This window comes from Acinonyx jubatus, chromosome E3 (genome assembly GCF_027475565.1).
Source record: "Acinonyx jubatus isolate Ajub_Pintada_27869175 chromosome E3, VMU_Ajub_asm_v1.0, whole genome shotgun sequence".
NCBI lineage: Eukaryota > Metazoa > Chordata > Mammalia > Carnivora > Felidae > Acinonyx > Acinonyx jubatus.
Genome location: NC_069398.1, coordinates 5,556,692 through 5,582,585, shown reverse-complemented (window position 1 = coordinate 5,582,585; position 25,894 = coordinate 5,556,692). Strand labels below are relative to the sequence as shown.

Here is a 25,894-nt window from a genome sequence, read left to right as displayed (position 1 = left end):
AAGAAAGGGGACTCATCTATCTTTCCAGACTCCACAACAAAATGTTCTTAACTGCAAGGTTAAGCTTTGTCACAATATAAGGACAATGATGTGGCCTTTCCTGTATGAAGGTGGTGCCACCTCTACCCAAACATATTGCAAAGATAAGACCGAGACTCTGAGTCTTGGGGGAAAAACAATTTTTTTAATGTTTATTTTTGAGAGACAGGCCGTGAGCAGCAAAGGGGCAGAGAAAGAGGGAGACACAGAATCCAAAGCAGGCTCCAGGCTCCAAGCTGTCAGCACAGAGCCCGACGCGGGGCTAGAACTCACGAACTGTGAAATCATGACCTGAGCCACAGTCGGATGCTTAACCAACCGAGCTACTCAGGCGCCCCAAAACAATTTTTTATATATATATATATATGAAATTTATTGTCAAATTGGTTTCCATACAACACCCAGTGCTCATCCCAAAAGGTGCCCTCCTCAATACCCATCACCCACCCCCACTCCCCACCCCCCATCAACCCTCAGTTTGTTCTCAGTTTTTAACAGTCTCTTATGCTTTGGCTCTCTCCCACTCTAACCTCTTTTTTTTTTTTTCCTTCCCCTCCCCCATGGGTTCCTGTTAAGTTTCTCAGGATCCACATAAGAGTGAAACCATATGGTATCTGTCTTTCTCCGTATGGCTTATTTCACTTAGCCTCACACTCTACAGTTCCATCCACGTTGCTACAAAGGGCCATATTTCATTCTTTCTCATTGCCACGTAGTACTCCATTGTGTATATAAACCACAATTTCTTTATCCATTCATCAGTTGATGGACATTTAGGCTCTTTCCATAATTTGGCTATTGTTGAGAGTGCTGCTCTAAACATTGGGGTACAAGTGCCCCTATGCATCAGTACTCCTGTATCCCTTGGATAAATTCCTAGCAGTGCTATTGCTGGGTCATAGGGTAGGTCTGTTTTTAATTTTCTGAGGAACCTCCACACTGCTTTCCAGAGCGGCTGCACCAATTTGCATTCCCACCAACAGTGCAAGAGGGTTCCCGTTTCTCCACATCCTCTCCAGCATCTATAGTCTCCTCCAAAACAATTTTTTTTAAACACAGCTTCAAAATCAACATAATCACTAATTGTAGCCTAACATGGGAAGGACGGACTTTGGAGCCCAAGAAACTAGGGTCCCACTTTCAACTCTAACTTTCTCAGATGTCTAACCTTGGCTGCATTACTCTACTTGACTGAGTCTGTTTTCTCGTCCGTGAAGAAGGAATAACACCACCACTCCAGACACTGTGTAGGAGACTAAGCGTCAACATGCACAAGGAGTGGCCAGAGACGTGAGAAGCAGTAACTATCGGGGCACCTGGATGGCGCAGTTGGTTAAGCATCTGACTCTTGATCTCAGCTCAGGTCACCATCTCACAGTTTGTGAGTTCAAGCCCCCCATCGGGCTCTGTGCTGATGGGGTGGAGCCTGCCAGGGATTCGGTCTCTGCTTCTCTCTGCTCCTCTGCCATGTGTGTGCATGCAGGCACACACTCACTCACTCTCTCTCTCTCTCTCTCTCTCTCTCTCCCCCTCTCCAAATAAATAAGCAGTAACCATTATTATTCACATAAAGCAGCACCCTCCTTTTAGCCATAAACCACAGCTCTCATTGAAGGAATTAACTTTCTAGCTTCTATGAAACGTAATATTTTACCTACTAAAAACTTTAGGAGTATATTCCATTATATAAGAACACATTCATTTAACATTTAGAGATGGATTGTCTCTCTCAAGAAAAGAACAGGATAATTACGAAAATAAAAAAGTGATGGAGAAGTCCTGAGCACACACCCCTCACCCATCCACACACATGCATGCACACGCACTCACACGCATATGTGCAGCTGGTCTAGGATGGGAGAGAGAATTGCATCATTAATGAACGAGCCTCCCAGATGATTCTGATGCAGGTGGACCTTGTGTCCCCAAATCAGGACCCCCGTGCTGACCAAGGCCAGGCCCCATAGTAGAGCCTCAAGAACAACTGTAGAATGCAAATCATAAAAAAAAAAAGAATTATTCTATGTTTACACTTATTAAAACTGTATGATACGGGGTGGAAGGACAGACAAAAAGACCAATGAAACAGAAACAGACACTGACAAGTAAGTAAATAAAAATCTCAGTAAGGATACAGCTTTTATACTCTTAAGGATAAAGCTTTTGCTCTGGCACTTTCCATGGCTATTTTATCTTCCAGCAAACACCTACAGATTTACGTCCGTTTTACTTACTGCTTATGAGTACTCCGCTGGGAAGGAGAGAGGTCAGGACCCAGGGCCTGCCTGCTGTCTCCATGTTCACAGTCAAGGCACAAAAGCATTCATAAACCAGTTATTACAATGCAACATGGCAAGTTCTGTAATAATAATAATTTCATCTACTGAAACAAAAGAGAACTGAAACAATAAATCAGTCTAATGATCTGATGCCACAACCACATACTAACAACCACATGTGCGACAGGCACAAAATGTCTGTGCAAAAGAGAGAGATACACACTAGAGGAGTCGCCCCTCGGCCCTCAAAGCTCACAAGCCTCGTGGTGCCACAGATTAAACAGCTGACTACGATACGATGCCGTGCACGCGCTCACCCAGTCGCTCACCCTGACGGGTCTTTCCTAAGCACCTTCTACACGCTTCCAGGCACCAGACTTACATCAGTGATCAAGACAGCAAACATCCCTGTCTGCACAAAGCTGACATGACAACACCCAGAGACAGAAACCAACAAAATAAACAAGCCTAACATACAGGCTGTCAGCTGGTGGTAAGTGCCAGGGAGAAAAACCAGGTGAAGGAGAGACAGGATACGGGAGGGATACAGTGTTAAATCTGCGCCAGTTTCAAATAGTCCCTGCAGCTCTATGACAATGTGGCGCTATGCGCTTTGCTCCGGCTGGTAAAGTGTGTCACAGACATGGGTCTGAAAGGACAGACCAGGAACGGGCTCTGCTGGGCGGGCTGGGGTGAGTGGGCCGGGCCACGGCCAGTCTCCGGAATGACATGAGCACCGGCAAGCGAGTTCCCTCATTTCCCTTCCTTTGCGGGAATGTTCCTCCCGCCACCATGAATCACTGAATGACTTCACAAAGCAAATGCCTGTGTGTCTCTTACCTTTGCCAAAACATTCCCATCTCCTCCCAGGCAATGTGAGAAGCTTACACAATTATGTCAGTCCTTCCCGGGTCAGGAAAGTCAATGCCAATTTTGGGGCTTCTTTTTTATATATATATAAAGGAAACAAGCAATCACAGTATAAAATATGAAGACCAACAGAAAGTATAAAGATCCCCAGTATTCTTAGACCCAGGATTACCTGTGTTCACATTCTGGTATGTTCTTCGCCAGAGTGGTGGTTTAACATAGCTAGCATCACTCTGCATCGACATAACTTTATATCCTGGTCTTTTTGTTTTAACTACATAAAATGTAAATTACTACATGTGCATTTCTCTGCTTCAAGTCAACGCTGTGTGGACGTCAATTTCATGGCTATGTGACATTCTGTTCTACTGATGCTCTGCTTAGATTTCTGACTTGCCGTCATTATCAATTACCCTGAAGATAACCTTATGCAGAAAGGTATTTCAAACAATTCCCTCAGAATGGACTACCAGGAGTAGTACAGGAAGCCGCGAATACGCGACACGAGCCGTCACTGCGTAGGTGGTCCACAGCTTACCCAAGCTGAATCACCGCACCTCTCGGCTGCAGAGACAACACAGAAGCGACTCAGCTCTGGCCGCCTTTTTGGTCTTGACAGTAGATGGTTTTAGAAGCGACACGTTTACCTGCTGTCGGAATCCGAGGCGATCTCCTTTCTCCCTCCAAAGCGGATCTGGCACTGCACGGAAAAAGAAGCCGCTGAGATTAGCGGCTGGGATGGGACACTCAAACGTCACTGACAGCCCACACAAGTCTTCGGGGTCATGGGACACACAGGGCCAGAAACTCCAGGTACCGAGGCGGGGTGTCCCCTTGTCCCAGGTGTCAAGCCGAGACGTGAGGCAGCCTTCCAGCCGCCACCTACTGAAGCCTTTATCTCCCACTTGCACAGAAGGAAGGCGTGTGGGAAAACAGTGCTAAGAGGAAAACTGAAGTACACAGCCTTGTGCAGATTTTCTAGGAAGCTTCTGTGTGTCAGCAGCTGACTGTCTGAACACAGAGCTCCCCACGGGTGACAATTAATACTTACACAAATCTGTGGTGATGGGTGCCTTTGGAAAGGGCCCCAGAGTTGTTATGACTGGCTAGGAAATTATGGCAGCATGATTCAAGCCTCAAACATGTCATCTGGTTGTGCCGAATGACAATTCACCCAGGGTGGATACAGATGAAAGCAAACCATTCTTTCTTTTCTAATTGTGGTAAAATATAGATAACGTAAAATTCACCATCTTAGCCATTTTTAGTTACACTATTCAATTCACAATATCGCCCAGCCATCAGCCACTCTCTCCCCTGTGGGGAGCAGGCTCGCAAGATTCCGGAACTTATTCATCCAAAGAATGAATGCATTAATGAATTTAAATGATGTATTTGTCAAAACACGTGGGACCGCATACTTAAAATTAGTGTATTTTATTGCATGCCTCAATTATATGTCAGTAAGATTGATTTTTAAAAACCATATGTACACTTTCACCCACTAAAATATTTAACAACAATAATAATAACAGCAGCTCTGGGCATCAGCTCCAATTTATTTCTGTTCAACGGCTACACTTAAAGTGGTGCCAGGGGCGCCTGGGTGAATCAGTCGGCTGAGCGCTGAACGCTTGATTTCGGCTCAGGTCATGATCTCCAGGTCCGTGAGTTCAAGCCCTGCACTGGGCTCTGCACTGACAGGGCAAAGTCTGCTTGGGATTCTTTCTCCCCCTCTCTCTTCCCCTCCGCACCCTCCCCTCAAAATAAATACACTTAAATATATAGATATTTAAATGTACGAATTAAAGATACTTAAATATACGAACTGCCTCAGAGGCTGGTGGGAAGGATTCAACGGGGAGCGCTTAGCAGGGGGCCTGGCACGTGACGAGCGTGCACTAAATGATGCACGTGTGACTCACGCAGGCCAGGCCGGCACGCTGATGCCAGCCTAAGCCAAAGCTTGCTTCCAGGCCCGGCCAAAAGCCGGACGCCAAAAGCGGCACTGAGGAGAGCCCTCCGGGAGGGCCCTCCGGACCCTGGGCGAGGCTTCCTCCCTCCTGTCTGCCCTGCTCTTGTGCCCAGGAGGGGCTAACTCCAACCACGACCTCAGCTCCTGGAAGCGTTGCCATCAAACTGCCTGGAGGGAGACTTCGAAACCAACACCAACGCTCCTCCCACGGGGACGTCACGAAGGACGGGGGCCTCCAAAGGTATCAGAAAGTCAGGACGCGGGCGCCCCTCCCTCGCTGCTTTGGACTGCCTCACCTGCCCTATCGTTTCCTGGGGAACACCGCCAGCCTCACTGCTCCCAGAAAGTGGGAGTAAGTCCGCGCACGTGGAAGGGCAGAGATGACCCCATGTGAATTGCCTGGCACCGTTACTCGACCTCAGAGGCAAATGCGAGCTTCCCTCTTACCTGTTTCACTGCATCCAGGAGTCGCTCCAGCAGAAACTGTCTTTTCAAGTCATTGTTCTGTGATCCTAAAATGCAACAAGGCGTCATTAGTTCTGTTGCACGTAAGCCTTTTATTGAGACTTTCTGCCACATGGTATAGGGCTGTCCCCACCTAGCATCAGCCGCCTCTGCGAGAACAACAAGACCAGGTACCAATAATCTACATCATTACAATGGAGTCTGGCCATCTGCCTGTTAGGCATCACAGGAAAGCAGCTAAACTAGTATTCCCCGAAGTTGAAGAACATGTCCAGCATAGTCTAACCCAGGGTTACCCCACCTTGGCGCTTTTAACATTTGGGCCGGATCATTCTCTGTGGTGGGGCTGCCCTGTGAACGGCAGGGTGTTTAGGAGCATCCCCGGCCTCCACCCACCAGATACCGAGTGCACACACATACACACACCCTGGTTGTGGCAACAAAAATGTCTCCGTATGTTACCAAATGTCCTCCGGGGGACAAACTGCCCCCCCCCAGGTGAGAACCCACAGTGTAACTATAACCGAGGTTCCCTAGTATGGCAGGCACTGCCCACTGGCTGACCTCACTCTCTCCAGCATCCTTTCCCCAGGCCACTTCCTGCGGTACAAGCTGCAAAACCAAATTACTCCTTTTCTCAGCCTCTTTTGGAAGGCTGGCCTTAGAGAGCAGAGGGCCCTGGGCATTGGGGAAACCAGGCCTTCCTGATCAAAGAACAGATGGTAATCGCTTCATTCCTCCTTCCATCCTTCACGCCTTCACCATAAACACCCTGGGGAGAGCCAGAGCATCACCGGGCAGCCATGAAGCAACAAGCTTGGAAGGAAGGTCAAGGGAATCACAGAGACTCCAGCCCTGATGCCATTTCACTGCTGAACCAATACCAGAAATCTCCCACCTCTCTCTCACACAGCAAACAACCCTGTTTGCTCAAACCGCTGTATGCCGGGCTGTTACTTGCGGCCAAAAGCATTCCTAACCAATGCACGTAGCGTGTGCTCAACTTCCATTTATGAGGGTCAAAGGCAGGCACACTTTAAAGCACCAAGCAGAACCCTGTCAGAGCTACATCTGCAGTCCCTTGCGAGGCCCAGGGACCCCAATCAACAGAGACACGGCTACGTACTGTGACGCACCAAACACAGAACAGAGTCATTTCAAACGAGACTCAAATTCAGAGGTACAAGAGCAGACGCCCCACGCCATAAGCCTGGAAGTGCCACCAAGCTACTTCTCTCTTGGGCAACTAAACACGGGCTTCACCAGGGAGTACCAGCTGGGCATCACCCCACAGACGGTCAGCGACTCATCCAAATCATGCCAGGGCCACTGGGCTGACCACCACTGTGACCGCGTGTGGAGCACTTCCTGCGTGCCAGCCGCTACACTCAGTGCTCGGCATGATCACACCCTGTAATTTCCACAACCACCCTGCAACCAAGGGATTGGGACCCCCCCCCCCCGGCACCACACCGCAGACGGGGAAGGTGAAGCTCAGGGAGAACAGCATTGTGGGCGATGCACTCAGTATTAATCTAACTTCTACCGTGTGCCAGGCAGTGTCCCAAGTGCTGTGGACACAAGAGTTAAGTGGTAGACAAGAGCCATCTTCTCATGGAGCAAAACTTCTATTAGGGAAGAAACCCAGAGCACCTAAGTAAACCCACAATGGGAGGACGTCAGAGAGTCATAGTCAGAGGAAAAGCAGATGGGGTGATGAGACAGGGAGGAAGCAAGAGGCCCCGGCCGCCAGGGTGACGGTGGAAGGCCTCTCCACCCACCCGACAGGTGAGCTGAGCCCTGTATGGGGACCAGGAACAAGCCTGGAGAGCTACGGCAGCCCAGCATTCCAGGCAGAGCAGGCAGCCAGGGTAGATGCCAGAGGCAGGAACAAGCTTGGTTTCTAGTCTTCCAGGATCAGAAGGAAATCAGCTGTGACTTGAGCTAAAAGCCAAAAGGAGGAAGTAAAGAGGAGACAGCAGGCAGGAGCCGGTTACAAAGGGCCTCTCGGACCAAAATCACAGGCTTGGGGTAGGTTTTGCTCTCATCTGAATACCACTTGGTGGAACTGTGATCCTCAGTCAAGACCATGCCCCTCCAGAGTCTATGTCCAGGCCACCACACAAGGCTGCTGCCTCACTCCAGACCCAGAGATAAAGCCAGTCACGGACACACGGTGATACAACTGACTTCCCGAACTGTGCCACTGTTATTTTTTCTGGAGGGCTCTGAGAAAGGATGGCCTCCATGTCATTCCCACCTCACAAGGCCATGATGAAGCATCATTCAGGACGCCTGAAGATGCCACCTGCCCAAGACCCCCCAAACAGCTCTCTTGATACCTGTGTCTGTCAACAAATCCTACTCTTTGTTTAACATGTTTGGCTCCCGCTCTTCTCTAACGCCAGGACGGACAAGTCGGGCTCTCCTTCTTCCTTCTTCCGAGTGATGCATCCAACAACGCTACCTGGCCTTGGGCAGTGCCAGCCGGAAACTCGACAAGGCTTTCCACCCCGAAATGCCCTTGCCATTTTCTTTTATCATAAAAGTAATTTATGCGATAGAATTAGCACATGACCCATCTATTCCACCTCTGGGTAGACACCCAAAAGAATTGAAAGCAGGGTCTCGAAGAGATACTTGTACACCCATGTTCACAGCAGCATCACTCACAGTGGCTGAAATGTGAAACAGCCCAAGTGTCGATCGACAGATGAAGGGATAAGCGAAATGTGGCCTGTCTACACAATGCATTGTTATTCGGCTGTAAAAAGGAAGGAAATTCTGCAATCTGCTAGATGGATGAACCTCGGGGACATTATGCTAAGTCCCCAAAAAGATAAATACTGCAGGGTGCCTGGGTGGCTCCGTCAGTTGAGCGTCCAAATTCAGCTCAGGTCATGATCTCACAGCTCCTGACTTCAAGCCCCAGGATGGGCTCTGTACTGACAGCTCAGACCCAGGAGCCTGCTTCGGGTTCTGTGTCTCCCTCTCTCTGCCCCTCCCCCACTCATGCATGTGCACGTGCTCACGCTCTTTCAAAAATAAATATTAAAAAGGGGCACCTAGGTGGCTCAGTCGGGTAAGTGTCCAACTTCGGCTCAGGTCATGATCTCACAGTCCGTGACTTCAAGCCCCGCATCGGGCTCTGTGCTGACAGCTCAGATTCTGTGTCAGATTCTGTTTCAGATTCTGTGTCTCCCTCTCTCTCTGACCCTCCCCCACTCATGCTCTGTCTCTCTCTGTCTCAAAAATAAATAAACGTGAAAAAAAATTTTTTTTGAAAAAAGTGGTTACAATGGTGAATTTTGTTACGTGTATTTTACCACAGTAAAAAACAAATCAGGAGAAAAAAATGTGCCAAGAAAATAAAAATCTCCATCATCGTGCTACTGGTCATTTTTAGCACAGTGATTCTCAAGTTTTTGGATTCACACAAATCTCCTGGGGTCTTGTCCAAAGGCAGGTTCTGATTCGGCAGTTCTGGGTGGGGCCTGGAATTTGGTATTTCTCACGAGCTCCCCGTGATGCTGAGGCCGCTGGTTCCTGACCCACACCTGAACAGCAAGGACGTCACAGCCTATGCTTCCTGACAGGCATGATGATCCCATATCTCTTCTACAGTGTCTTGAGCCACTGCTTTTCCTAGATGAGATGTCAGCAGCCTCCTCTGCCCTACCTTGCAAAGGCTCTCTTTGTGGTGCGAAAAAAGGTCTGTTCACTACGGAGGACCGATCTGAGGTTGTGCGGGCCTCAGCCCTCCATTCACCCTTCCTGGCTGTAATCCCTCTGCGGGTAAGAATTGCACTTGTGTGACACCATCCTGACCTCAGAAGAGGCACCTGTGGCCACGCTGGCCCTAACTGCGGACTCAGAGAACAGAGTGTCGTAGGGCAAAGGGAGCCCAGGCAGCCTTGGGGGCATGCAGCCACTGCAGGGGGTGCCCGGGAGGCCACGGCCCTGAGGAGCAGTGGAAGGGGCACCAGTGGAAAGTCACAAGGCATCATGAGTTATCTCCATAGGGCTGCTTGCTGGCCATGTGACAGGGACACTCACTTCCCTTCTCTGGGCACTGGTTTCTGCATGAGATCATGTTCTCCTAACTCTGCAGTCTGGAACATGGGGCCCTGGTGGAGACAAGGCAGGCAGAAGAATCTATGCCACCAGGGTCCTTCCTGCCTTCTTCCAGTGAAGAAGGGCGGCGGGGGGTGCCATTAAGGGATGGACATTTAACCCTTGACACAGATAAAGTGGCTCCATTCACCGGAGCCCTGAGGCTCAGTGGGGAGCACCCAAGGCTGGTCTCATGGGAAGTTCTCAAGGAGAGATTCGGTTTCAAGTCCACTAGCTCCTGGCTCGGCCGTCTGCTAAATCTTGCTGGCTTTCAAGCCTTGTAACAAACCTGCAGTCACAGCCCCACTGCCGACTCAGCAAGGATTTCTCTGTGATTCTCTGTGAAGCAAGCCCCAGCCTTCCTGCTCTCTGCCTTTTCCAAGGGCAGCCCTCAGTCCACGCCCTTGACCACAAGGGCCAGAACAGGCTTCTTTTGAATTTCTTGGTAGATCACTATCAAAATGAAAATAGAAAATGGAAAGGTACCCCAGGGAATACCCCCAGGGGGCCACAAAACTGTCGGAGACATGCAGTGATCCTCTGAGGCTCTAACACAGATATGACATGTGTATGTGCATCTTTGTTGTTTTTAGTGTTTAGAGTCCTCAGGATCCCAAATCAATTTCCACCACAAACCTCCAGCCTTCAGTTACTTCCTAGGGAGAAAGAGCAGGGGTTAAGAAGGCCCAGGGGCGCCTCAGTAACTCCCTCGGTTAAGACTTCAGCTCAGGTCATGATCTCGCGGTTCATGGGTTCGGGCCCCACGTTAGGCTCTGTGCTGACAGCTCAGAGCCTGGAGCCTGCTTCCAATTCTGTATCTCCCTCTCTCTCTACCCCTCCCCTACTCGCACTCAGTCTCGCTCTCCAAAATAAATAAACATTAAAAAAAAAAAAAAAGGAAGAAAAGAAAAAGAATGGGATAGCCCAGATTCCTTACCACTGGCTATGTGACCATAGGTAAGTTACTTATCCTCTCTGCACCTCCTAGATCTATTCAATAAATAAGCATCCACATTGCACCTAAAACAGTGCCTAGTCTACACCAATCACTTTTTACATGTTAGCTATTATTATTGCTGTTGACAGCCCTATACCCCCCAGGGGTGTCAGACATCTGGCTCTAAGAAATGCTTTCAACTGGCTGCTTTCTCTCTGAAGCACGGGGAAGCTACGCAATCCAGGCCTCTGTGCTCACTGCCCTGAGGGGGATAAAAGTGATAAAGTCCCCATGGACTCTAGGGAGGGGAAAACAATCAAGATATACCAGGAACTCTATGTACATTCCTTCTCTAATCCTTGCAAGGACCCTGGAGGTCAAGGTTAAATAAAGGTGCCACTCTCAGAGGAGGTAGGTCATTTGATCAAGACCACATACACACTCAAACAGTAGTATTTCCCTGGCTCTCCATGCAGCGGCAGACGTAAAGTCACGCCAAGTATTTCTCTGGTTGAAGGCTAATCCTTGCAATGCACTGAACAGGTACTTGGAAGGCAAGAAAAGGGCAATGTTCTTTGGGTGCCCGCTGCATGCCAGGAATTCTGCCCAAGGTCACGTGGCAAAATCAGTGGTGCAACAGAGGCTAAGCCCCTGGTCTGCCTGACTCCTGGACTAGTGCTCCCTGTACCATGCTGCACTGCCATTCTGCCAGGGCCCAGGGAGGCTTACTAAAAAAGTAGGAACTTGAGCTGTGCTTTAAAAGATGGAAAGAACTAGAATAGGTAAAACCACACAGACAGAACACAAGTGCTTAATGAGTCCAGGGTCTCCTTTGGGGTGATGAAAATCTTTTGGAACTAGACAGAGATGCTGGTTACACGACATCATTAATGTAGTAAATGCCAGTGAATTGTTCACTTTGAAATGGTTGGTTTAATAATTGTTAAGGGGGGGGGGGGGGCAGGAGGGCAAAAGGACTCCAGATAGCAGCACCCAGCCCCCGCCTCACTTCCCTTCCATATTTCTGGTTCCACTGAGGGGGTCTGACGCTAAGAAGTCCTTCACTTCTGCATCATCAGCCTAATAACGGGGAACAGGCACAGTCCAATAAAGCAAGTTCTGAGAGGTTTGGTTACGAGGGGCCCTACGAACGGTGGGTGGAGATACGTGGCTCTCAACCAGGGTGATATTGCCTTCACCACGGGACATTGGGCAATGTCTGCAGATATTGTCGGCACAAGTCGGAGGGGGCACGGGGCAGGTGGAGGCCAGGGATGCTGTTAAACCTCCGACAGCACACAGGACGGCCCCCACGGCAGAGTTATCTGGCCTGTCAGCAATGCTGCAATTAGGAAATTCTTCCTGAAAGTACATGTGATTATCCCACTTCAGAGATGAAGAAACTGAGGCTCTGAGAGGCTAAATAACTGAAACCTCCACTTGTGCTCTGACTCCTGTCTCCTCTCATCTGCTCAAGGACATATCCAGCAACTGCCCCACCAAGTTAGTCTTTTCTTCTCATCTGTGCAATTCTTTTGTTGTAAAGTTTATTTATCTATTTTGAGAGAGACAGTAGGGGAGGAGCAGAGAGAGAGAGAGAAAGAGAATCCCAAGCAGGCTCCACACCTTCAGCGCACAACCTGACGTGGGGCTTGAACCCACAAAACTGTGAGATCCTCACCTGAGCGGAAACCAAGAGCTGGATGCTTAACCGACTGAGCCCCCCGGGTGCCCCTCATCTGTACAATTCTTACAGCATGCGAGGATGTCAGAATATCTCCCCGCAAGTTTACCAAAAGCCACGCCCGCGCCTGCACATGCTTCCAGCTGCCAGCACAGCTCTTCCTTCACGGGAGAGCCAGCCCTGCTGTGACTGCTGCTCCGGGCTGTGGCCCTGTGCCCTTCTGTTCCCATGGCCTTCACCCTGCACCGATTACCTACACAGCGGCACAGGTGGCAGCAAATGACTGAGTGATCTTATACAACAAACACACGATACACTCAGTGATATTATATGAGTTGTTCATGCAACGCACCCTGCAAAAGTGCAGCTAACAATGAGTTTCTATCAAGTCCTAAGCATGTGATGGGCTGTCTCAGATGATTTGTATTTCTGGTTTTCACTGAATAAACCTGCACCTTTAATGTGCCCCAGGACAGAGGTCAGCAAACTTTTTCCGTCAAGAGCCAGACAGTAAACATTTTAGGCTTTGTGGGTCATGGGGTCCCAACTCCTCAACTCTGCTCTGACATCTCAAAAGCAGCCAGAGATAATACATTACGGAACGAGCATAGCTGTTTACAAGAACAGGCCTTGGGCTGGATTTGCCCTACGGGCCATAGTTTGCCAACCACTGCCCTAGCAGAATTAATCAGATGGAGGTTTTAAAAATTAACACAACACTGTCTGCGTTTCTAGACGTTATGGCTACCCAGTAAGCAGTAAGACGGTTACACGTTAGGGATTTCCGGAAGACTATAGACCAGACCCACCCCTTAATCTTCCCTCACCCTATAACCAACGGCCCACATCAGAGCCTGGCAAGGGACAGGTACACCACCAACGCGTGGCCACCGCTGCAAGGCCGGCTCGCTCATGTTTGCAGGCATACAGGATGCTTGGCCCTCTCAGCCCAGTGGAGAGTTTAGTGCCGTTGTTTGTTTAGTTTCCACGATGCCCAAAAACCCACCACCACTCCAAAGCGGAAGCAAGAGAGAATGGGCACAAAGGGCGGCCTCGTATAGGCCAGAGAGGCATGTACAAGCCCAACATCAGATCTTCCCTCCCAACCCCCACGCCTCCAAGGTCAGGCGCAGGATGGAAATGAGTGCAGTGGGCAGGGAGGGCAGAAAAGAGGGACAGGAAGGGACTGAGGGGTGCCTCTGGAGAGACGGCAGCTGCTACCGGGCTCCGGAGGACAGCACCGCACAGGGGACAGCACCGCACAGCAACACCAACTGCACTTGCCCCATCTTGTGGTTTTTCAAAGGAGACAGAAACTCAGGTCTTCACGTCAATCAGTTGGCACCTAATTTTACAGCAGTGTTTCAGCCACCTCTGCCTGAACCAGACACAAGACACCCAGGGGCCAGATCTGCTACAAATCTTCTGTTCTGAGATACACATTAAACCTTTATATCCACCCATGAGATGTGTGCTCGTGACCCCTTCCTAACGGATAAAGGAACCGAGGTTTGGAGATATCGATCCCTTGTCCCAGGAAGAATGCCCCAACACTGGACCCCAACACCCAGGCCTTCCAGCCTCCGCAAGATCAGGCTAACCTTGGGCAGCCCAGCTTGCATACAGGCAAAGGGACTCCACAAAGGGCCACTAAAGACAAACCAACCTCCCAGTGGCCGGCTCAAGTGTCACCTTCTGTGAGAAACCTCCCTGCCCCGACACAATACACTGCTCTCTACAGGGTGTCCCCACGACCCTGCAGCCACACCACACCCCTGGTATAATCGCCACCACACAAAGGATTATGGGGAATCAGAAATCTCCTGGCACACGCCTATCCTTGACTGTGAGCCTTCTCGCTCAGGGGGGAGCCAGCGTCAATATGCCCCCACTCATGGAAGGAGCTCAACAGTGGTCGATTCAGGGCTCTGGGGGTAGGTTCTGTGGCTCCCCAAGTGGCTGCTTTAAATGGAGAAGACGCAGCGAGCCAGGACACGGCAGCAGCCCCACGCGGGGGTAACGGGTGGAGTGAAGCAGCCGTTCTGTCTGCTCAGCGTTTGCGCACGAAGGGATAAAACAGACTCCATTCTTCCCCAAAGTCCAGGCGCTAGCTCCCTGTACTGTGGGGTAAAGTGGCACAGCTGGGCCAGGACAAAAGGACAGAGTGTCGTCACCACACAATGGAAAGGGGCAGGCTCCGCTTCAAGGCAGAGAGATGGCCTCAGGCCATCCAAGTGGCCTTGTGATGTCTAAGACCAAAGACTAAGTCAACAGCATATTCATCAACAGGCAAAGAATTCACTCTAGAGCAGGGCTCAGCAAACATTTTCCGTAAAGAACAGATGGCGAATATTTTAGGCTTTGCAAGCCATAAGGTCTCTCTGTCACGGCCACTCAATTCTGCCACCGGACAGCGAAAGCAGTTGTGATCGAGAGTCAATGAACGGATGTGCTTGTGTTCCAATAAAACTTTATTAACGTTAACACAGGTGCCCGGCACAGTTTGCCAGTCTCTGCTTACAAAAAAACACTATAACGGCACTGTGCAAGCACTCTGAAGGGAAAATGAATCTTCCGTCACGGCTGGAGAAATGCAAATTATAAACCTACCAAATTAGCTGCCACATGTTGCCATTATATAACTACTCAATTCACCAAGGAACACTGAGGATGCAATTCTCTGCTGCCGGTAAAGTGTGGGGAAGCAGGCACACACAGCACTCACTGCCAACAACGTATGGCAGCAGTAGGTTCCAAAGAGCAAGGGGGAAGTCCACACAAAAAGTTAACAAACCATCCCAATACCTTCCTGACACCCTGGAAACTAAGCTAAAGAGGAGGAAGAGGGGAAATGAGAAACGGAAGAAGTGACTATTTCACCAGTTCCTCTATGTTCCAGATACCAAGGAACTACAGGTCCATCGCTTGCTTTAACTTGCATCTTCTGATGAGGGAATTAAGAGTCAGAGAAGTTCCAGAACATGCTCAGGTCCTTCCACAGGGAGTTCAATCCAGGACTGAGTCCCAACTTTATCCCACTAGGCCACAGTAACAGCCCAAGCACAGCATCAGGGGCACTCAGACTCCTCCCGGGGTATTCTGGAACGGGGGTCAGCAAACACAGCAAATCCAGCTGCTGCCTGTTCTTCTAAATAAAGTTTTATTGGAACACAGCCACATCCTTTCATTTATTGATTGCCTCTGCTGCTTTTATACTCCAACAGGGATGAGTAGTTGGGATGGAGACCAGATGGCCTACAAAGCAGAAAATATTTATTATCTGGGTCTTTACAGAAAACGCTTGCCAATTCTATCCTTGAACATCATAAATGGAACTTACTCTCTTTTCCTACAATGGTACATCCATTTGGTGGAACGTTATGCAGCCTTTTTAAATAACGGTGACAGGAAGACACATGGATAAATGCTATAATGTAAGTGGAAACACTAATTCAGATGTAGACTCAAGGCAATTATGTAAAATGCATATGCACTGAGCAGAGACAGAAGTGCAATAACTAAAAATCTAAATATCCTAATGTTCTTGGAAGGTATGTCTATAGGGATATTCCATGTATTCACAATCATCTTTAAAGTCATTTGGGGTTTTTTGCTTTTTTATTTTTTATGTATTTATTTTTTAAGACGAGGGAGAAAAGAGCAGATCCTAAAACATGCAGACAGGCAAGGAAAAATAAGATGCAATGGACAAGGTTCCCTCCAAGTAAAGCCTGGAGGGAGCACAGCCCAGCAGGGCGCTGCAGGGACGGACGGGCAAAGCACCAGAGCCAGACCCCTGGAGGGCTCCCAGAGAGGCAAGCAGAAGTCAGGGCCCAGGAAGAGTCCTCACTCCCCCTAAGGCTTCCGACTGCTACCGCCCACGCCCCAAACTGATGTTCCGCCACCCTCCCCAGCTCAGTGAGAGGCAAGGCTTACCCCCCCTTCAGCTGCTCAAGAGCAAAACTCAGGAGCAACCCTTCCCCTCCCTCAGGTCTCTGCTCACAACCCACCTTCCTCACAGCCCTCTCCCGCCAGTTCCTCCTCTATCCAGACAACAAGTAGTCAGATGCCACCCTCGGGCTCTGGACTGGGCGTGCGACCCAGACCCGGCCAACAAGAGCCACAGTGATGGGTTCCAGGATGACCACATAGCCTGCCAGACTGCTGTGAGTCAGCCCCAGGGCTTCTGCGGGAGCAACTGGGAAAGAGGCCCACCCTCTGCTTGGGTGTTGCTACACGGTAGGCTGTGACCCGAGAGCTGCGGGCAGGCATCTTGCCTCTACGGGGTAGACAGAGGCTGCTGGAGGAGAAGCCAACCAAGAGGAAAGTGGAGTTTCGAAACAGACAGAAAGGTCGTCCTGATGATGCTCTCAGCACCAGAATGCAACTGGGCCTGAGGACAGTCCTATCCCTAGACCTCTCCATTGCAAGATGTTTTAAACTCCAGCTTTTCCCAGATCAACTTCTGCCACAGGCAACTGAGGAGTCCTGGCTGACATGTCCGTTACTCCCACAAAACCTTTTGGTCCATTCATTCCATGTGCTTCCACAGACACCAACAGTGCAGCCCTCTGCTAAGTGACGGATGAAGCATCAAACTGTCATTCGGTAAATGTCTGCTGAATGTTGAACCCTGAAATTCCGGCCAGGCTCTGTGGCCACCCGAGCCCTCACGCCTTCCAGCAGCATTTCAAGTTACTGCAACCACTTCGAAATCAAGAACTATCCACATTTCCATGTTACAGCTACTTCAGGGAAATCATCCTAAGGACATATCAATCAAAAGGAAAGAACACTACCTTGAACAAAAACATTCACTGCATCATTATTTATAATAAGAACCAAAAAAAGAAAGAAAAGGGAAAATAAGCTAAGTTTCCAAAAGTAGAATCAAATATTATGGTTTAAAAATTACGCTACATGTGGGGCACCTGGATGGCTTGGTCAGTTGAGCAGCCGACTTCAGCTCAGGTCATGATCTCACAGTTTGTGAGTTCAAGTCCCGCATCCGGCCCTGCACTGACAGCTCAGAGCCTGGAGCCTGCTTCAGATTCTGTGTCTCTCTCTCTTTCTCTCTCTCTCTCTCTCTTTCTCTCTCTCTCTCTCTCTTTCTCTCTCTCTCTCTCTCTCTCTCTCTCTCTCTGCCTTTCCCCTGTTCATGCTCTCTCTCTCTCTCTCTCTCTCTCAAAAATAAATTTAAAAACACATGTTTTTAAAAAATTATACTACAAGCAGATAGATGGATTGATGGATTATGAAGCCTATAAAAGTGATCAATACAAAGACCATGTAGCAATGTGGCAAAGCTTTACCCAAAAATGTTAAGGGTAAAAGCAAAATGCAAATTTCTACAGTAATGGTAAAATTACTTCAGCTCTTATCAGTGTTTCTCAACCCTTTATTCGTTACCTTCCCCCTTCAGATCTCGTTCAGACATTTTTTTAATCATCCCTCCATGAACTTTCAATACCGCAAATACAGTGTATATCTGTTTACATACTGCATACATATCTGTGTTTTCCACATAACATTAAAAGTTCTTTCTCTCTCGAGAACCACTTTTCACCCCCATTGAGACAAGATGGCAGTGGGATGGAAGGCACTTTATCCTTTATCTAGAATCATGTTTACATTTGCCAGAATTCAGAGAAGGCCACAGATCCTTAGATTTTACTTCCCATATTTTAAGAACTCTAAGAACTTAATTTCCTATTGAAGCAGGAAAGGTGATGTCAATGGGTTTTAGTCCATTGCCACTTACTAGCACAGGACATGGTCAAATATTTGCTGATGGTAGAACACTTACTTCTTGCAATCTGCCATAACAGATCAACCCAATGCCTTCATTAGAGGGGAAAAAAGTTGATATCATCACTTTTTCTTTGAATGAAAACCACACACATTCTTTTTTTCCATTCACTCGCTTCAGCTGATTCTTCATCCCAAACACAAGCTACTGCTGAAAATAACCCAGTCAATGCCAAAGAGAAAACCATGAGCCTCAACATTCCAGAAAAACAAGATAAAGCTGCCAAAATGTACATAAACATCAGGCAAGAAACAGCAGCAAATGACCCACGAAGCCCCAAACTCGGACATATGTGACCTCTCTAGGTTTAGCTTTCCCCACCCTTGAAACGGGGTTTTTAGCGTCTTAACTAACTTAAAGATCCTTGACAGACTAATTACTGATGGAAATGAGCACAAGGTCCTTCAAACAGTCTTACAAAAAAAAAAAAAAAAAAGCTTGAGAATCATGACTTTCTGGTCCTTCAAGTTCTACTTTCTAAATAAGAGCAGAAGAATTATCTGGCAATCATAATTCCTTAGCTCTCGCAGGCTGGTCATCAAGTAAGTATTCCTACCTACTGGATTCTTTAAAGAGAAACAAATAAATCATGACCAGCTATTAACCTCCGACAACCACCCACACGTAGCAGGCATCCTTCCTACTGGCTATGTTACCTCTACACACACATACGAATCCACAAACACTGTTTCATACACATGGTTTAATGTGCATCAAGGTATATATTTTGGTATATTTCTGCACTCTGCTTCTTTTTAGAGAACGTTAATGTTGAGATATAGCCACAGTAATATGTATAAATCCATTTTATTCCTTTTAACATCTTTGAGGTTTTCCATCATGTGACCATACCACATATATGTCTCATCTACCCTGTTAATGGTCATCAGGGTTGTTCAGCCTCACGACACCCATTTATCTTGTGTATGCATTACCTAGGCATTCCACTTCCTGGTTATTTGCGCTTAATGCATTTGGCCTTGAAACCAGCTGACCTCTGACTCAAACGTTTTCAACTACAAAATACAGAAGACTCTAATTGCCAATTTACAGGAAATACAAGAGACTGAGAAACATGTCAAACCACACCAAAAGGATGCAATCAGCAAAATCCCACAAAGACATGAAATATTTCCTTCATCAAAAATTGCAAGGGGTAAAAAGACAGATGAAACGGCAACCTATTAGTTTAAAAAAATTAAAAAAAATTTAATGTTTATTTATTTTTGAGAGAGAGAGACAGAGAGAGACAGAGCAGGAGTAGGGGAGGGGCAGAGAGAGATGCAGACACAGAATCCAAAGCAAGGTCCAGGCTGTGAACTGTCAGCACACAGCCCAACACGGGGCTTGAACTCACCAACTGTGAGATCGTGACCTGAGCTAAAGTCAGATGCTTAACCGACTGAGCCACCCAGGCACCCCTAAAAAAAAGATTTTTTGCTTCAAAGGACAATATCAAGAAAGTTAAAACACACACACAAAATGGGAGACATTTTTATAAGTAATACATCTAAGGGACTTGTACCCAGAAACTATACAGAATTCTTACAGGTCAACAATAAAAACAACCCAATTTAAAAACGGACAAAGGAATCTGAGCAGACATTTCTCCAAAGAAGATACACACAAACAGCCAATAAGCTCATGAAAATATGCTCAACATCATTGATCATTAGGGAAATGCAAATCAAAACCACAAAAAGGCACCACTTCACACCCACTCAGAATGGCTATAATCAAAAGGCTGTTGGCAAAGGTGTGAAGAAACCAGAACCTTCATGCAGCGCTAGTGGGAATGGAAAATGGTGCAGCTGCTTTGGAAAACTGTCTGACCATTCCTCAGACGGGACAGGCAATTCTACTCTTAGATATCGACCCGAGAGAAATAAAAAGATATGCTCACACAAAAACTTGTACATGAATGTTCACAGCAGCATTATTCCTAAAGGGGCCAAAAAGTGGAAACAAGTCAAATGTCCATCAGCTGAAGACTGGCTAAACAAAACAGAACAATGAGATGTTATTCAAACACAAAATGGAATGAACCTGAGTTCCATGCTACACTGTGGCAAAGTTTAGAAGGATACTTTTAGTGAAAACAGCCAGACACAAAAGGCTACATATTGTGTGACTCAATCTATATGAAATATTGGCAATAGGTAAATCCATAGGTAGAGTAGATTAGTGGTTGCTTGGGGCTAAGGGGAGGGAGAATGAGGAACCACAGTTAAGAGGTACAGCGTTTCTTTCTGGACTGATGAAAAAGTTCTAAATCCGATTATGCTGATGCAGGCACAACTCTGTGAATATACTAAACACTAAAAAGATAGCAATTAAACTAAAAGAGAGAGAGAGAGATTTGAAGACTTAAAAAACACAACAATCTGCATTGTTTAAACCTTGTTTAGATCCTGAGTCTTAAAAAAAAAAACTCTAAAATTATAAGGCAATCATGGAAATTTGAATCTTGAATATCTGCTGTTAATGAATTACTGCTAATTTCTTACAGGTATGATAATGAAATTGAGCTATATTTTTTTTTTAAAAGAGTCCCAATATGTTAGAGATACACATTAAAATAGTAACAGATGAAAGGATCCAGTCAGTGTCTGGGATTTGCTTCAAAATAAACTGGGGACAGAAGTAAGAAATAGGTACAAAGGGGAAGTGATCATGAGATGGTAAGTGCTCATTAGACTATTCTCTCCACGTTAGAGATGTTTGAAATTTTCTATTAAAAAAAAAAAGGAAGGACAGAGGGAAGAGAAGACATACTTCCATGCAACATTATTTTATGGTGCCCAATCATCAACCCCAAGGGTGAGAAAACCTTGTTTTAACTGTATTCTCAAGAAACGTGAAGGGGGGCGGGGCACCTGGGTGGCTCAGTTGGTTAAGGGTCCTACTTTGGCTCAGGTCACCATCTCACAGTTCATGGGTTCAAGCCCCACATCGGGCTCTGTGCTGACAGCTCAGAGCCTGGAGCCTCCTTCGGATTGTGTCTCGCTTTGTCTCTCCCCCGCTCGTGCTCTGTCTCTCCCTCTCTCTCTCAAAAATAAACATTAAAAAAAATTAAAAAAAAAAAAAAAAGAAACGTGAAGGGGTAATTGGAGAATGGGGGTCAAAAGTTACAGAAGTCCGGTTATAAGATATGTAAGCATTAGAGATGTCAAGGACAACACGTCAACACAGCTGTACGATATCTAGGAAAAGAGCTACGACAGGAAATCCTAAGAGCTCTAATCGCAAAGAGAAAAATGTTCTTATTTTCTTATTGTATCCAAAGAAGATGGATGTTAGCTGAACCCATCAAGGTAATCATTTCACAATAAATGGCAATCACGCTGCTCACCCTAAACTTACAGTGATGTATGTCAATTATTTGCCAATAAAACTAGGGGAAAGAAAAAAATTGAAAATACCTCGGACTTCCCTTCTGCCCTCAGCAACCATTTTTTCAGCCTCAATCACAATCTTTCCAAAAGAAGGCTGTCATCCATCCTGAACACTGCTTCCTTAAAAAGCCATCTGTTGGTTTCCTTTTGTAATGATTTTTTTTAATAAATTTTAAAACGTCCTTATCTTTGGTATTAAGTTGGCTTTTGAAGGCTACCTTGATCAATTTCCCTTGGCTTGTCAATTTCACTGGCACCTGGGATCAAGGCCCGAGAATGGTCCAGAATTTGAGGCACAGTCTCCTTGGTTATATTAAAAGCAAGAGGTTTTCAAGGCGTACTTAGTCCCAGCCCTTGTCTCAGAGCTGGGTCAGAAAATCACCCCACCTGAACCTCGGCTGGGTCCTTACCTCCACAACAACCGCACTAAGTTCCCATCTACACACCACACGAAGCACAGTACCAATAACCCGGTAGAGTTATTTAGTCATCGCAACACGACTAGGTGACAGGTACTATTATCTACCCCTATTTTGCTGGGACTTCCAGAATGGTCAAATCACACAGCTTTTTATAGCAGAGTCAGGATTTGAACTCAGGCTGTCTAGCTCCATCCAGGGCCCACACTTAACACCAGCGTGTATTATCTCCTGGGTGGAAACCAGCTCATCACATCTTTGCTGCAGGATCACTGACATTCAGGGGCCAGAAACTTTAATTAGGCCAAAAATCATTTGCTCTGACAACAGAAGCTGGCCTATCTCCCAGGAAACCCCCTTCCCAGCTCCCTCACCAGGACCAACAATTTCACACATCTTGCTCTGAAAGGCAAAACAAAAGGCGCATGTCTTGTAAAAAAAAAAAAAAAAAAAAAGTGACCCATGGAGATAACTCAAACGTTAAAAACTAAGAGAGACACATCCTCACCTCTTTGCCCCCACCCCCCAAACTCCAGAAATGCCTGGGTGAAAGGCTAGGGCTACGGGCGGGGGGGGGGGGGGGGGGGGGGAATGCAGGGACACTTAAGAGGCAATCCCACAGTTCAGAGGAAAACAGGCAGGGAGAGGGTAGGCGGATCCTCCTAAGAAAATGCAGATCCCAGTCAGGGCGGGCTGAGAGGCTTCCCGGAGTCACTCTGAACGTCCACCACCACCCAGGAATGACTTAGCACCAAAACACCGACAGACCGCTTCAGAGAAGGGCTGAGAACACGCGTCCAAGTCTAGGGACTAAACTTCAGAAACACCGAGGACGAGCTGTCCACACCCACCTCCCTCCCACTGCCGGCCTCCCCACCAAAACCACACCCCTCCCTGCGGGCGGGAGGGGGGTGGGCTAGGACCTGCGACGCGTTGGTCCCCAGATGGGTTCGGTGTGGAACCAGAAGGGAAGGGGGTGCAGGACAGGGCCAAGGAGACCTCAAAGGAGCTAGGAAAAGAAGTGAAAGGGGCGGGAGTATGAAACAAATAATAATAATAATAATAACCAAAATGTAAGAAGCAAGGGCCAGTAGGGAAACTGAGCGAGTAACTGGGAACCACTGGGGACTGGGACAGCAAAGCACCGGGGGACAGGGCGCAAGGGAATGGGAGGCGCGGGGAAGACAAAGAGGCTGGAGCACTCACAGTCCTCTGGGGACCGACAGCCACGGGGGCTCGGGGCTCAGGGGCCAGCAAGCTAAGAGTGTCTGGAGACGACACCCTCCCTGCCTGCCTGGATTGGAGGGACCGCACACACGGGGCCTGGGAAGCGGGAATGATGAGGGAGCAGAGGGCCCTGGAGCTGAAGCTGGGACTGGGGGCGTCCAGGAGTTAGGAGGGACTGAGACCCGGGGGACTGAGGACGGGGAGAGTGGTGACTGGGCACGGGGGTCGGAGCGCTGGGAGAGACTGCAGGTCTGGAGACAGGTGTCCAGGAGCGGGCTAAGTGGTGGACGGGAGGCTGGGGGCTGGGAGTGCCTGGGCTCGGGTCGCCAGAGAAGTGCAGGTGACCAGGGTCCAGCCCCCGGGCGTACACAGGGGTCTGCGAGCGACGGGACAGGGGTCGGCCGGCGGGCGGGCGGGACGCGGGGGCTCGGGGGCCGGAGTGTGCAGCTGGAGCGGCGGGAGCCGGGGCGGCTCGGCCGGGTGACAGCGGCGAGGCCGCCACTCACCGCTCATGGTGCTGCTCCCGGGCCGGTGCCTGCGCCGCGCTGCCGCCGCTGCCGCCACTGCCGCCGCCGGGCTCCAGACAGGCCGGGAGACAGCGCGCCGCCCCGCCCGCCCGCCCCGCCCCGGAAGTGGAGCGCCGCCGCCGCCGCCGCCCCGCCCACCGACCCGGAAGGTAAACAGGGGAGCCGGCGGGGAGGTGGTGTGGCGGGGGCCGGGACGGGTCAGAGGCGCCCGCAGGGCCACGCGGTGGTGCGAGAGCAACGCTTTCCTCCTGGGCCCACAGCCCCGTCGGGAGACCGTGGCCAGGCCACGAGAAATGGGCCAACACCTTTCCAGAGAGTAATAGGAGCTGAGAAGGGAAATAAAAAAGGGGAATGGGCCAAAGCGTGGGAACGGGGGAGGCGGACGGTTCTGGAGGGCGCCTCTAAGGAGACGACCTTTGAGCCCAGACCGGGATGATGGCTGGGAGACGGTCGGGGAAGATGGCGCAGGAAAAATGTTCCAGAAGGAACGGCAAACGCCAAGGCCCTGACTTGACGGGTTGACTGGAGCCAGAGGGTGAGTGAGAAGAGAGTGTTCAAAGAGAGGAGATAGGAGATCTGGGCGGAGGGCCTTGAGGGCCGTGCTGAGGGGCCTGGACTCTTCTGTGTTCTGTGTAGCTCTTACGTAGGTAAGGGAACTAGAAGGATTGCAAGAATTGAAGCAGAAGAGTGACACGATCTGAATGAGGTGCTAAGACGATCGCTCTTCCTGGATTGAGAATGAGTTTTAGAGGAACAGGCTGGAAAGAAGGCAGCTGGTTAGGGAGCCATTTCAGTCAGTTGCCCAGCGAGAAATAATACGCCTGGGGCTACGGTGGTGACATTGGAGATGAAGTCGGATGAATGATGTGCCAACACGTGCGCATAATATAAAGCCCAGGTTACTGCCCATTTTACAGATTGGGGAGAAAGGACCCAGAAAGGCTAAAAGGGCATTTTTCCTCTTTGTCCTGCCCTCAACTGGGAGTAACAATGTATTTTACGTCACAACCCAGTACACGCATGCGTGGTTAAAGGAGACGTTTTAACAAAGTTCTGTGGGTAGTGTATTCTCCTGTTTCTTTCTTTCTTTCTTTCTCTTTCTTTCTTTCTTTCTTTCTTTCTTTCTTTCTCTTTTCTTTCTTTCTTTCTCTTTTCTTTCTTTCTTTCTTTCTTTCTTTTCTTTCTTCCTTTCTTTCTCTTTCTTTCCCTTCCTTCCTTCCTTCCATGCTGACTGAGACCGTTGATTGATCCGCTGATAAATCTTGACCCACAGTTAAGAACACTGAATTGAGGGACCAGACCCCACAGGGAAATGGAGCCGGAATTCCAGCCCAGTTCTGTGTGATGCACAGCCGGCTGGTCTTCCTACTACACTGCCTCTCAACACAAAACCTCTGGCCCCTGGGAATTGATCTTTTGGGTTCAACAGAGGTCAAGGGCTCTTTGGAGAAGGTTGCCGGGCAGCATTATTTATGATAGTGGGGGGCACCTGGGTGGCTCAGTCCGGCAAGCATCCGACTCTTGGTTTCAGATCAGGTCATGATCTCACAGTTGGTAAGTTCAAGCCCGGTATCGGGATCTGCACTGACATTGCAGAGCCTGCTTGGGATTCATTTTCTCTCTCTCTCTCTCTCTCTCTCTCTCCCTCCCTCTCTCTCTCCCTCCTTCCCCTGTTTACACTCTCTGTCTCTCTCAAAAATAAATAAACTTAAAAAAGTAATAATATGATAGCGGAAGAGGGGAAAGCACCAAAGCCCAGCTACAGAAGAGCTAAGCAGATCATGGCCCACTTCACAAGGAATCTCTTGGAGTAGTTGAAAATGCTAATTATAAAGTCGGAAACCCAGAGAAAAGCCAATGATAATACATTAAGTAAGGAAAAGCCCACGCAAATTAGTCTGTATGCCATGATTACAAACATGCAAAATATGGCTATGTGTAGGGACTGAGAGAACGTAAAGATGAAAATACTTTAAAAACAAAACAAAACAAAACAAAACAAAAAAACCCACCAGACAAGAGGAGAGAGGGGAATAAGCCATAGGAGACTGTTAAGGATAGAGAACAAACTGAGGGTTGATGGGAGAGAAGTGGGTGGGGGCTGGGTATTATGGAGGGCACGTATGATGAGCACTGAGTTGTTTGTAAGTGATGA

General features: G+C 48.4%; 1 protein-coding gene across 4 annotated transcripts in view; it reads right to left on the bottom strand.

Annotated features, from left to right (window-relative positions):
• SNX29 (sorting nexin 29) overlaps window positions 1-23,865 on the bottom strand; it is a 496,622-nt gene extending 472,757 nt beyond the window's left edge. For all 4 annotated transcript variants that reach the window (XR_008294767.1, XM_027043227.2, XM_053213859.1 and 1 more), the window contains exons 1-3: window positions 23,719-23,865; window positions 5,611-5,675; window positions 3,836-3,888 (exon numbers count right to left, since the gene is read on the bottom strand). Coding sequence is in view for 3 of the 4 variants with exons in the window: in XM_027043227.2 (XP_026899028.1) it covers window positions 3,836-3,888; window positions 5,611-5,675; window positions 23,719-23,725 (125 nt within the window). In the remaining variant the exon portion in view is untranslated. The remainder of the gene's footprint in view (window positions 1-3,835; window positions 3,889-5,610; window positions 5,676-23,718) is intronic.
• Between the last annotated feature and the right edge of the window lie 2,029 nt (window positions 23,866-25,894).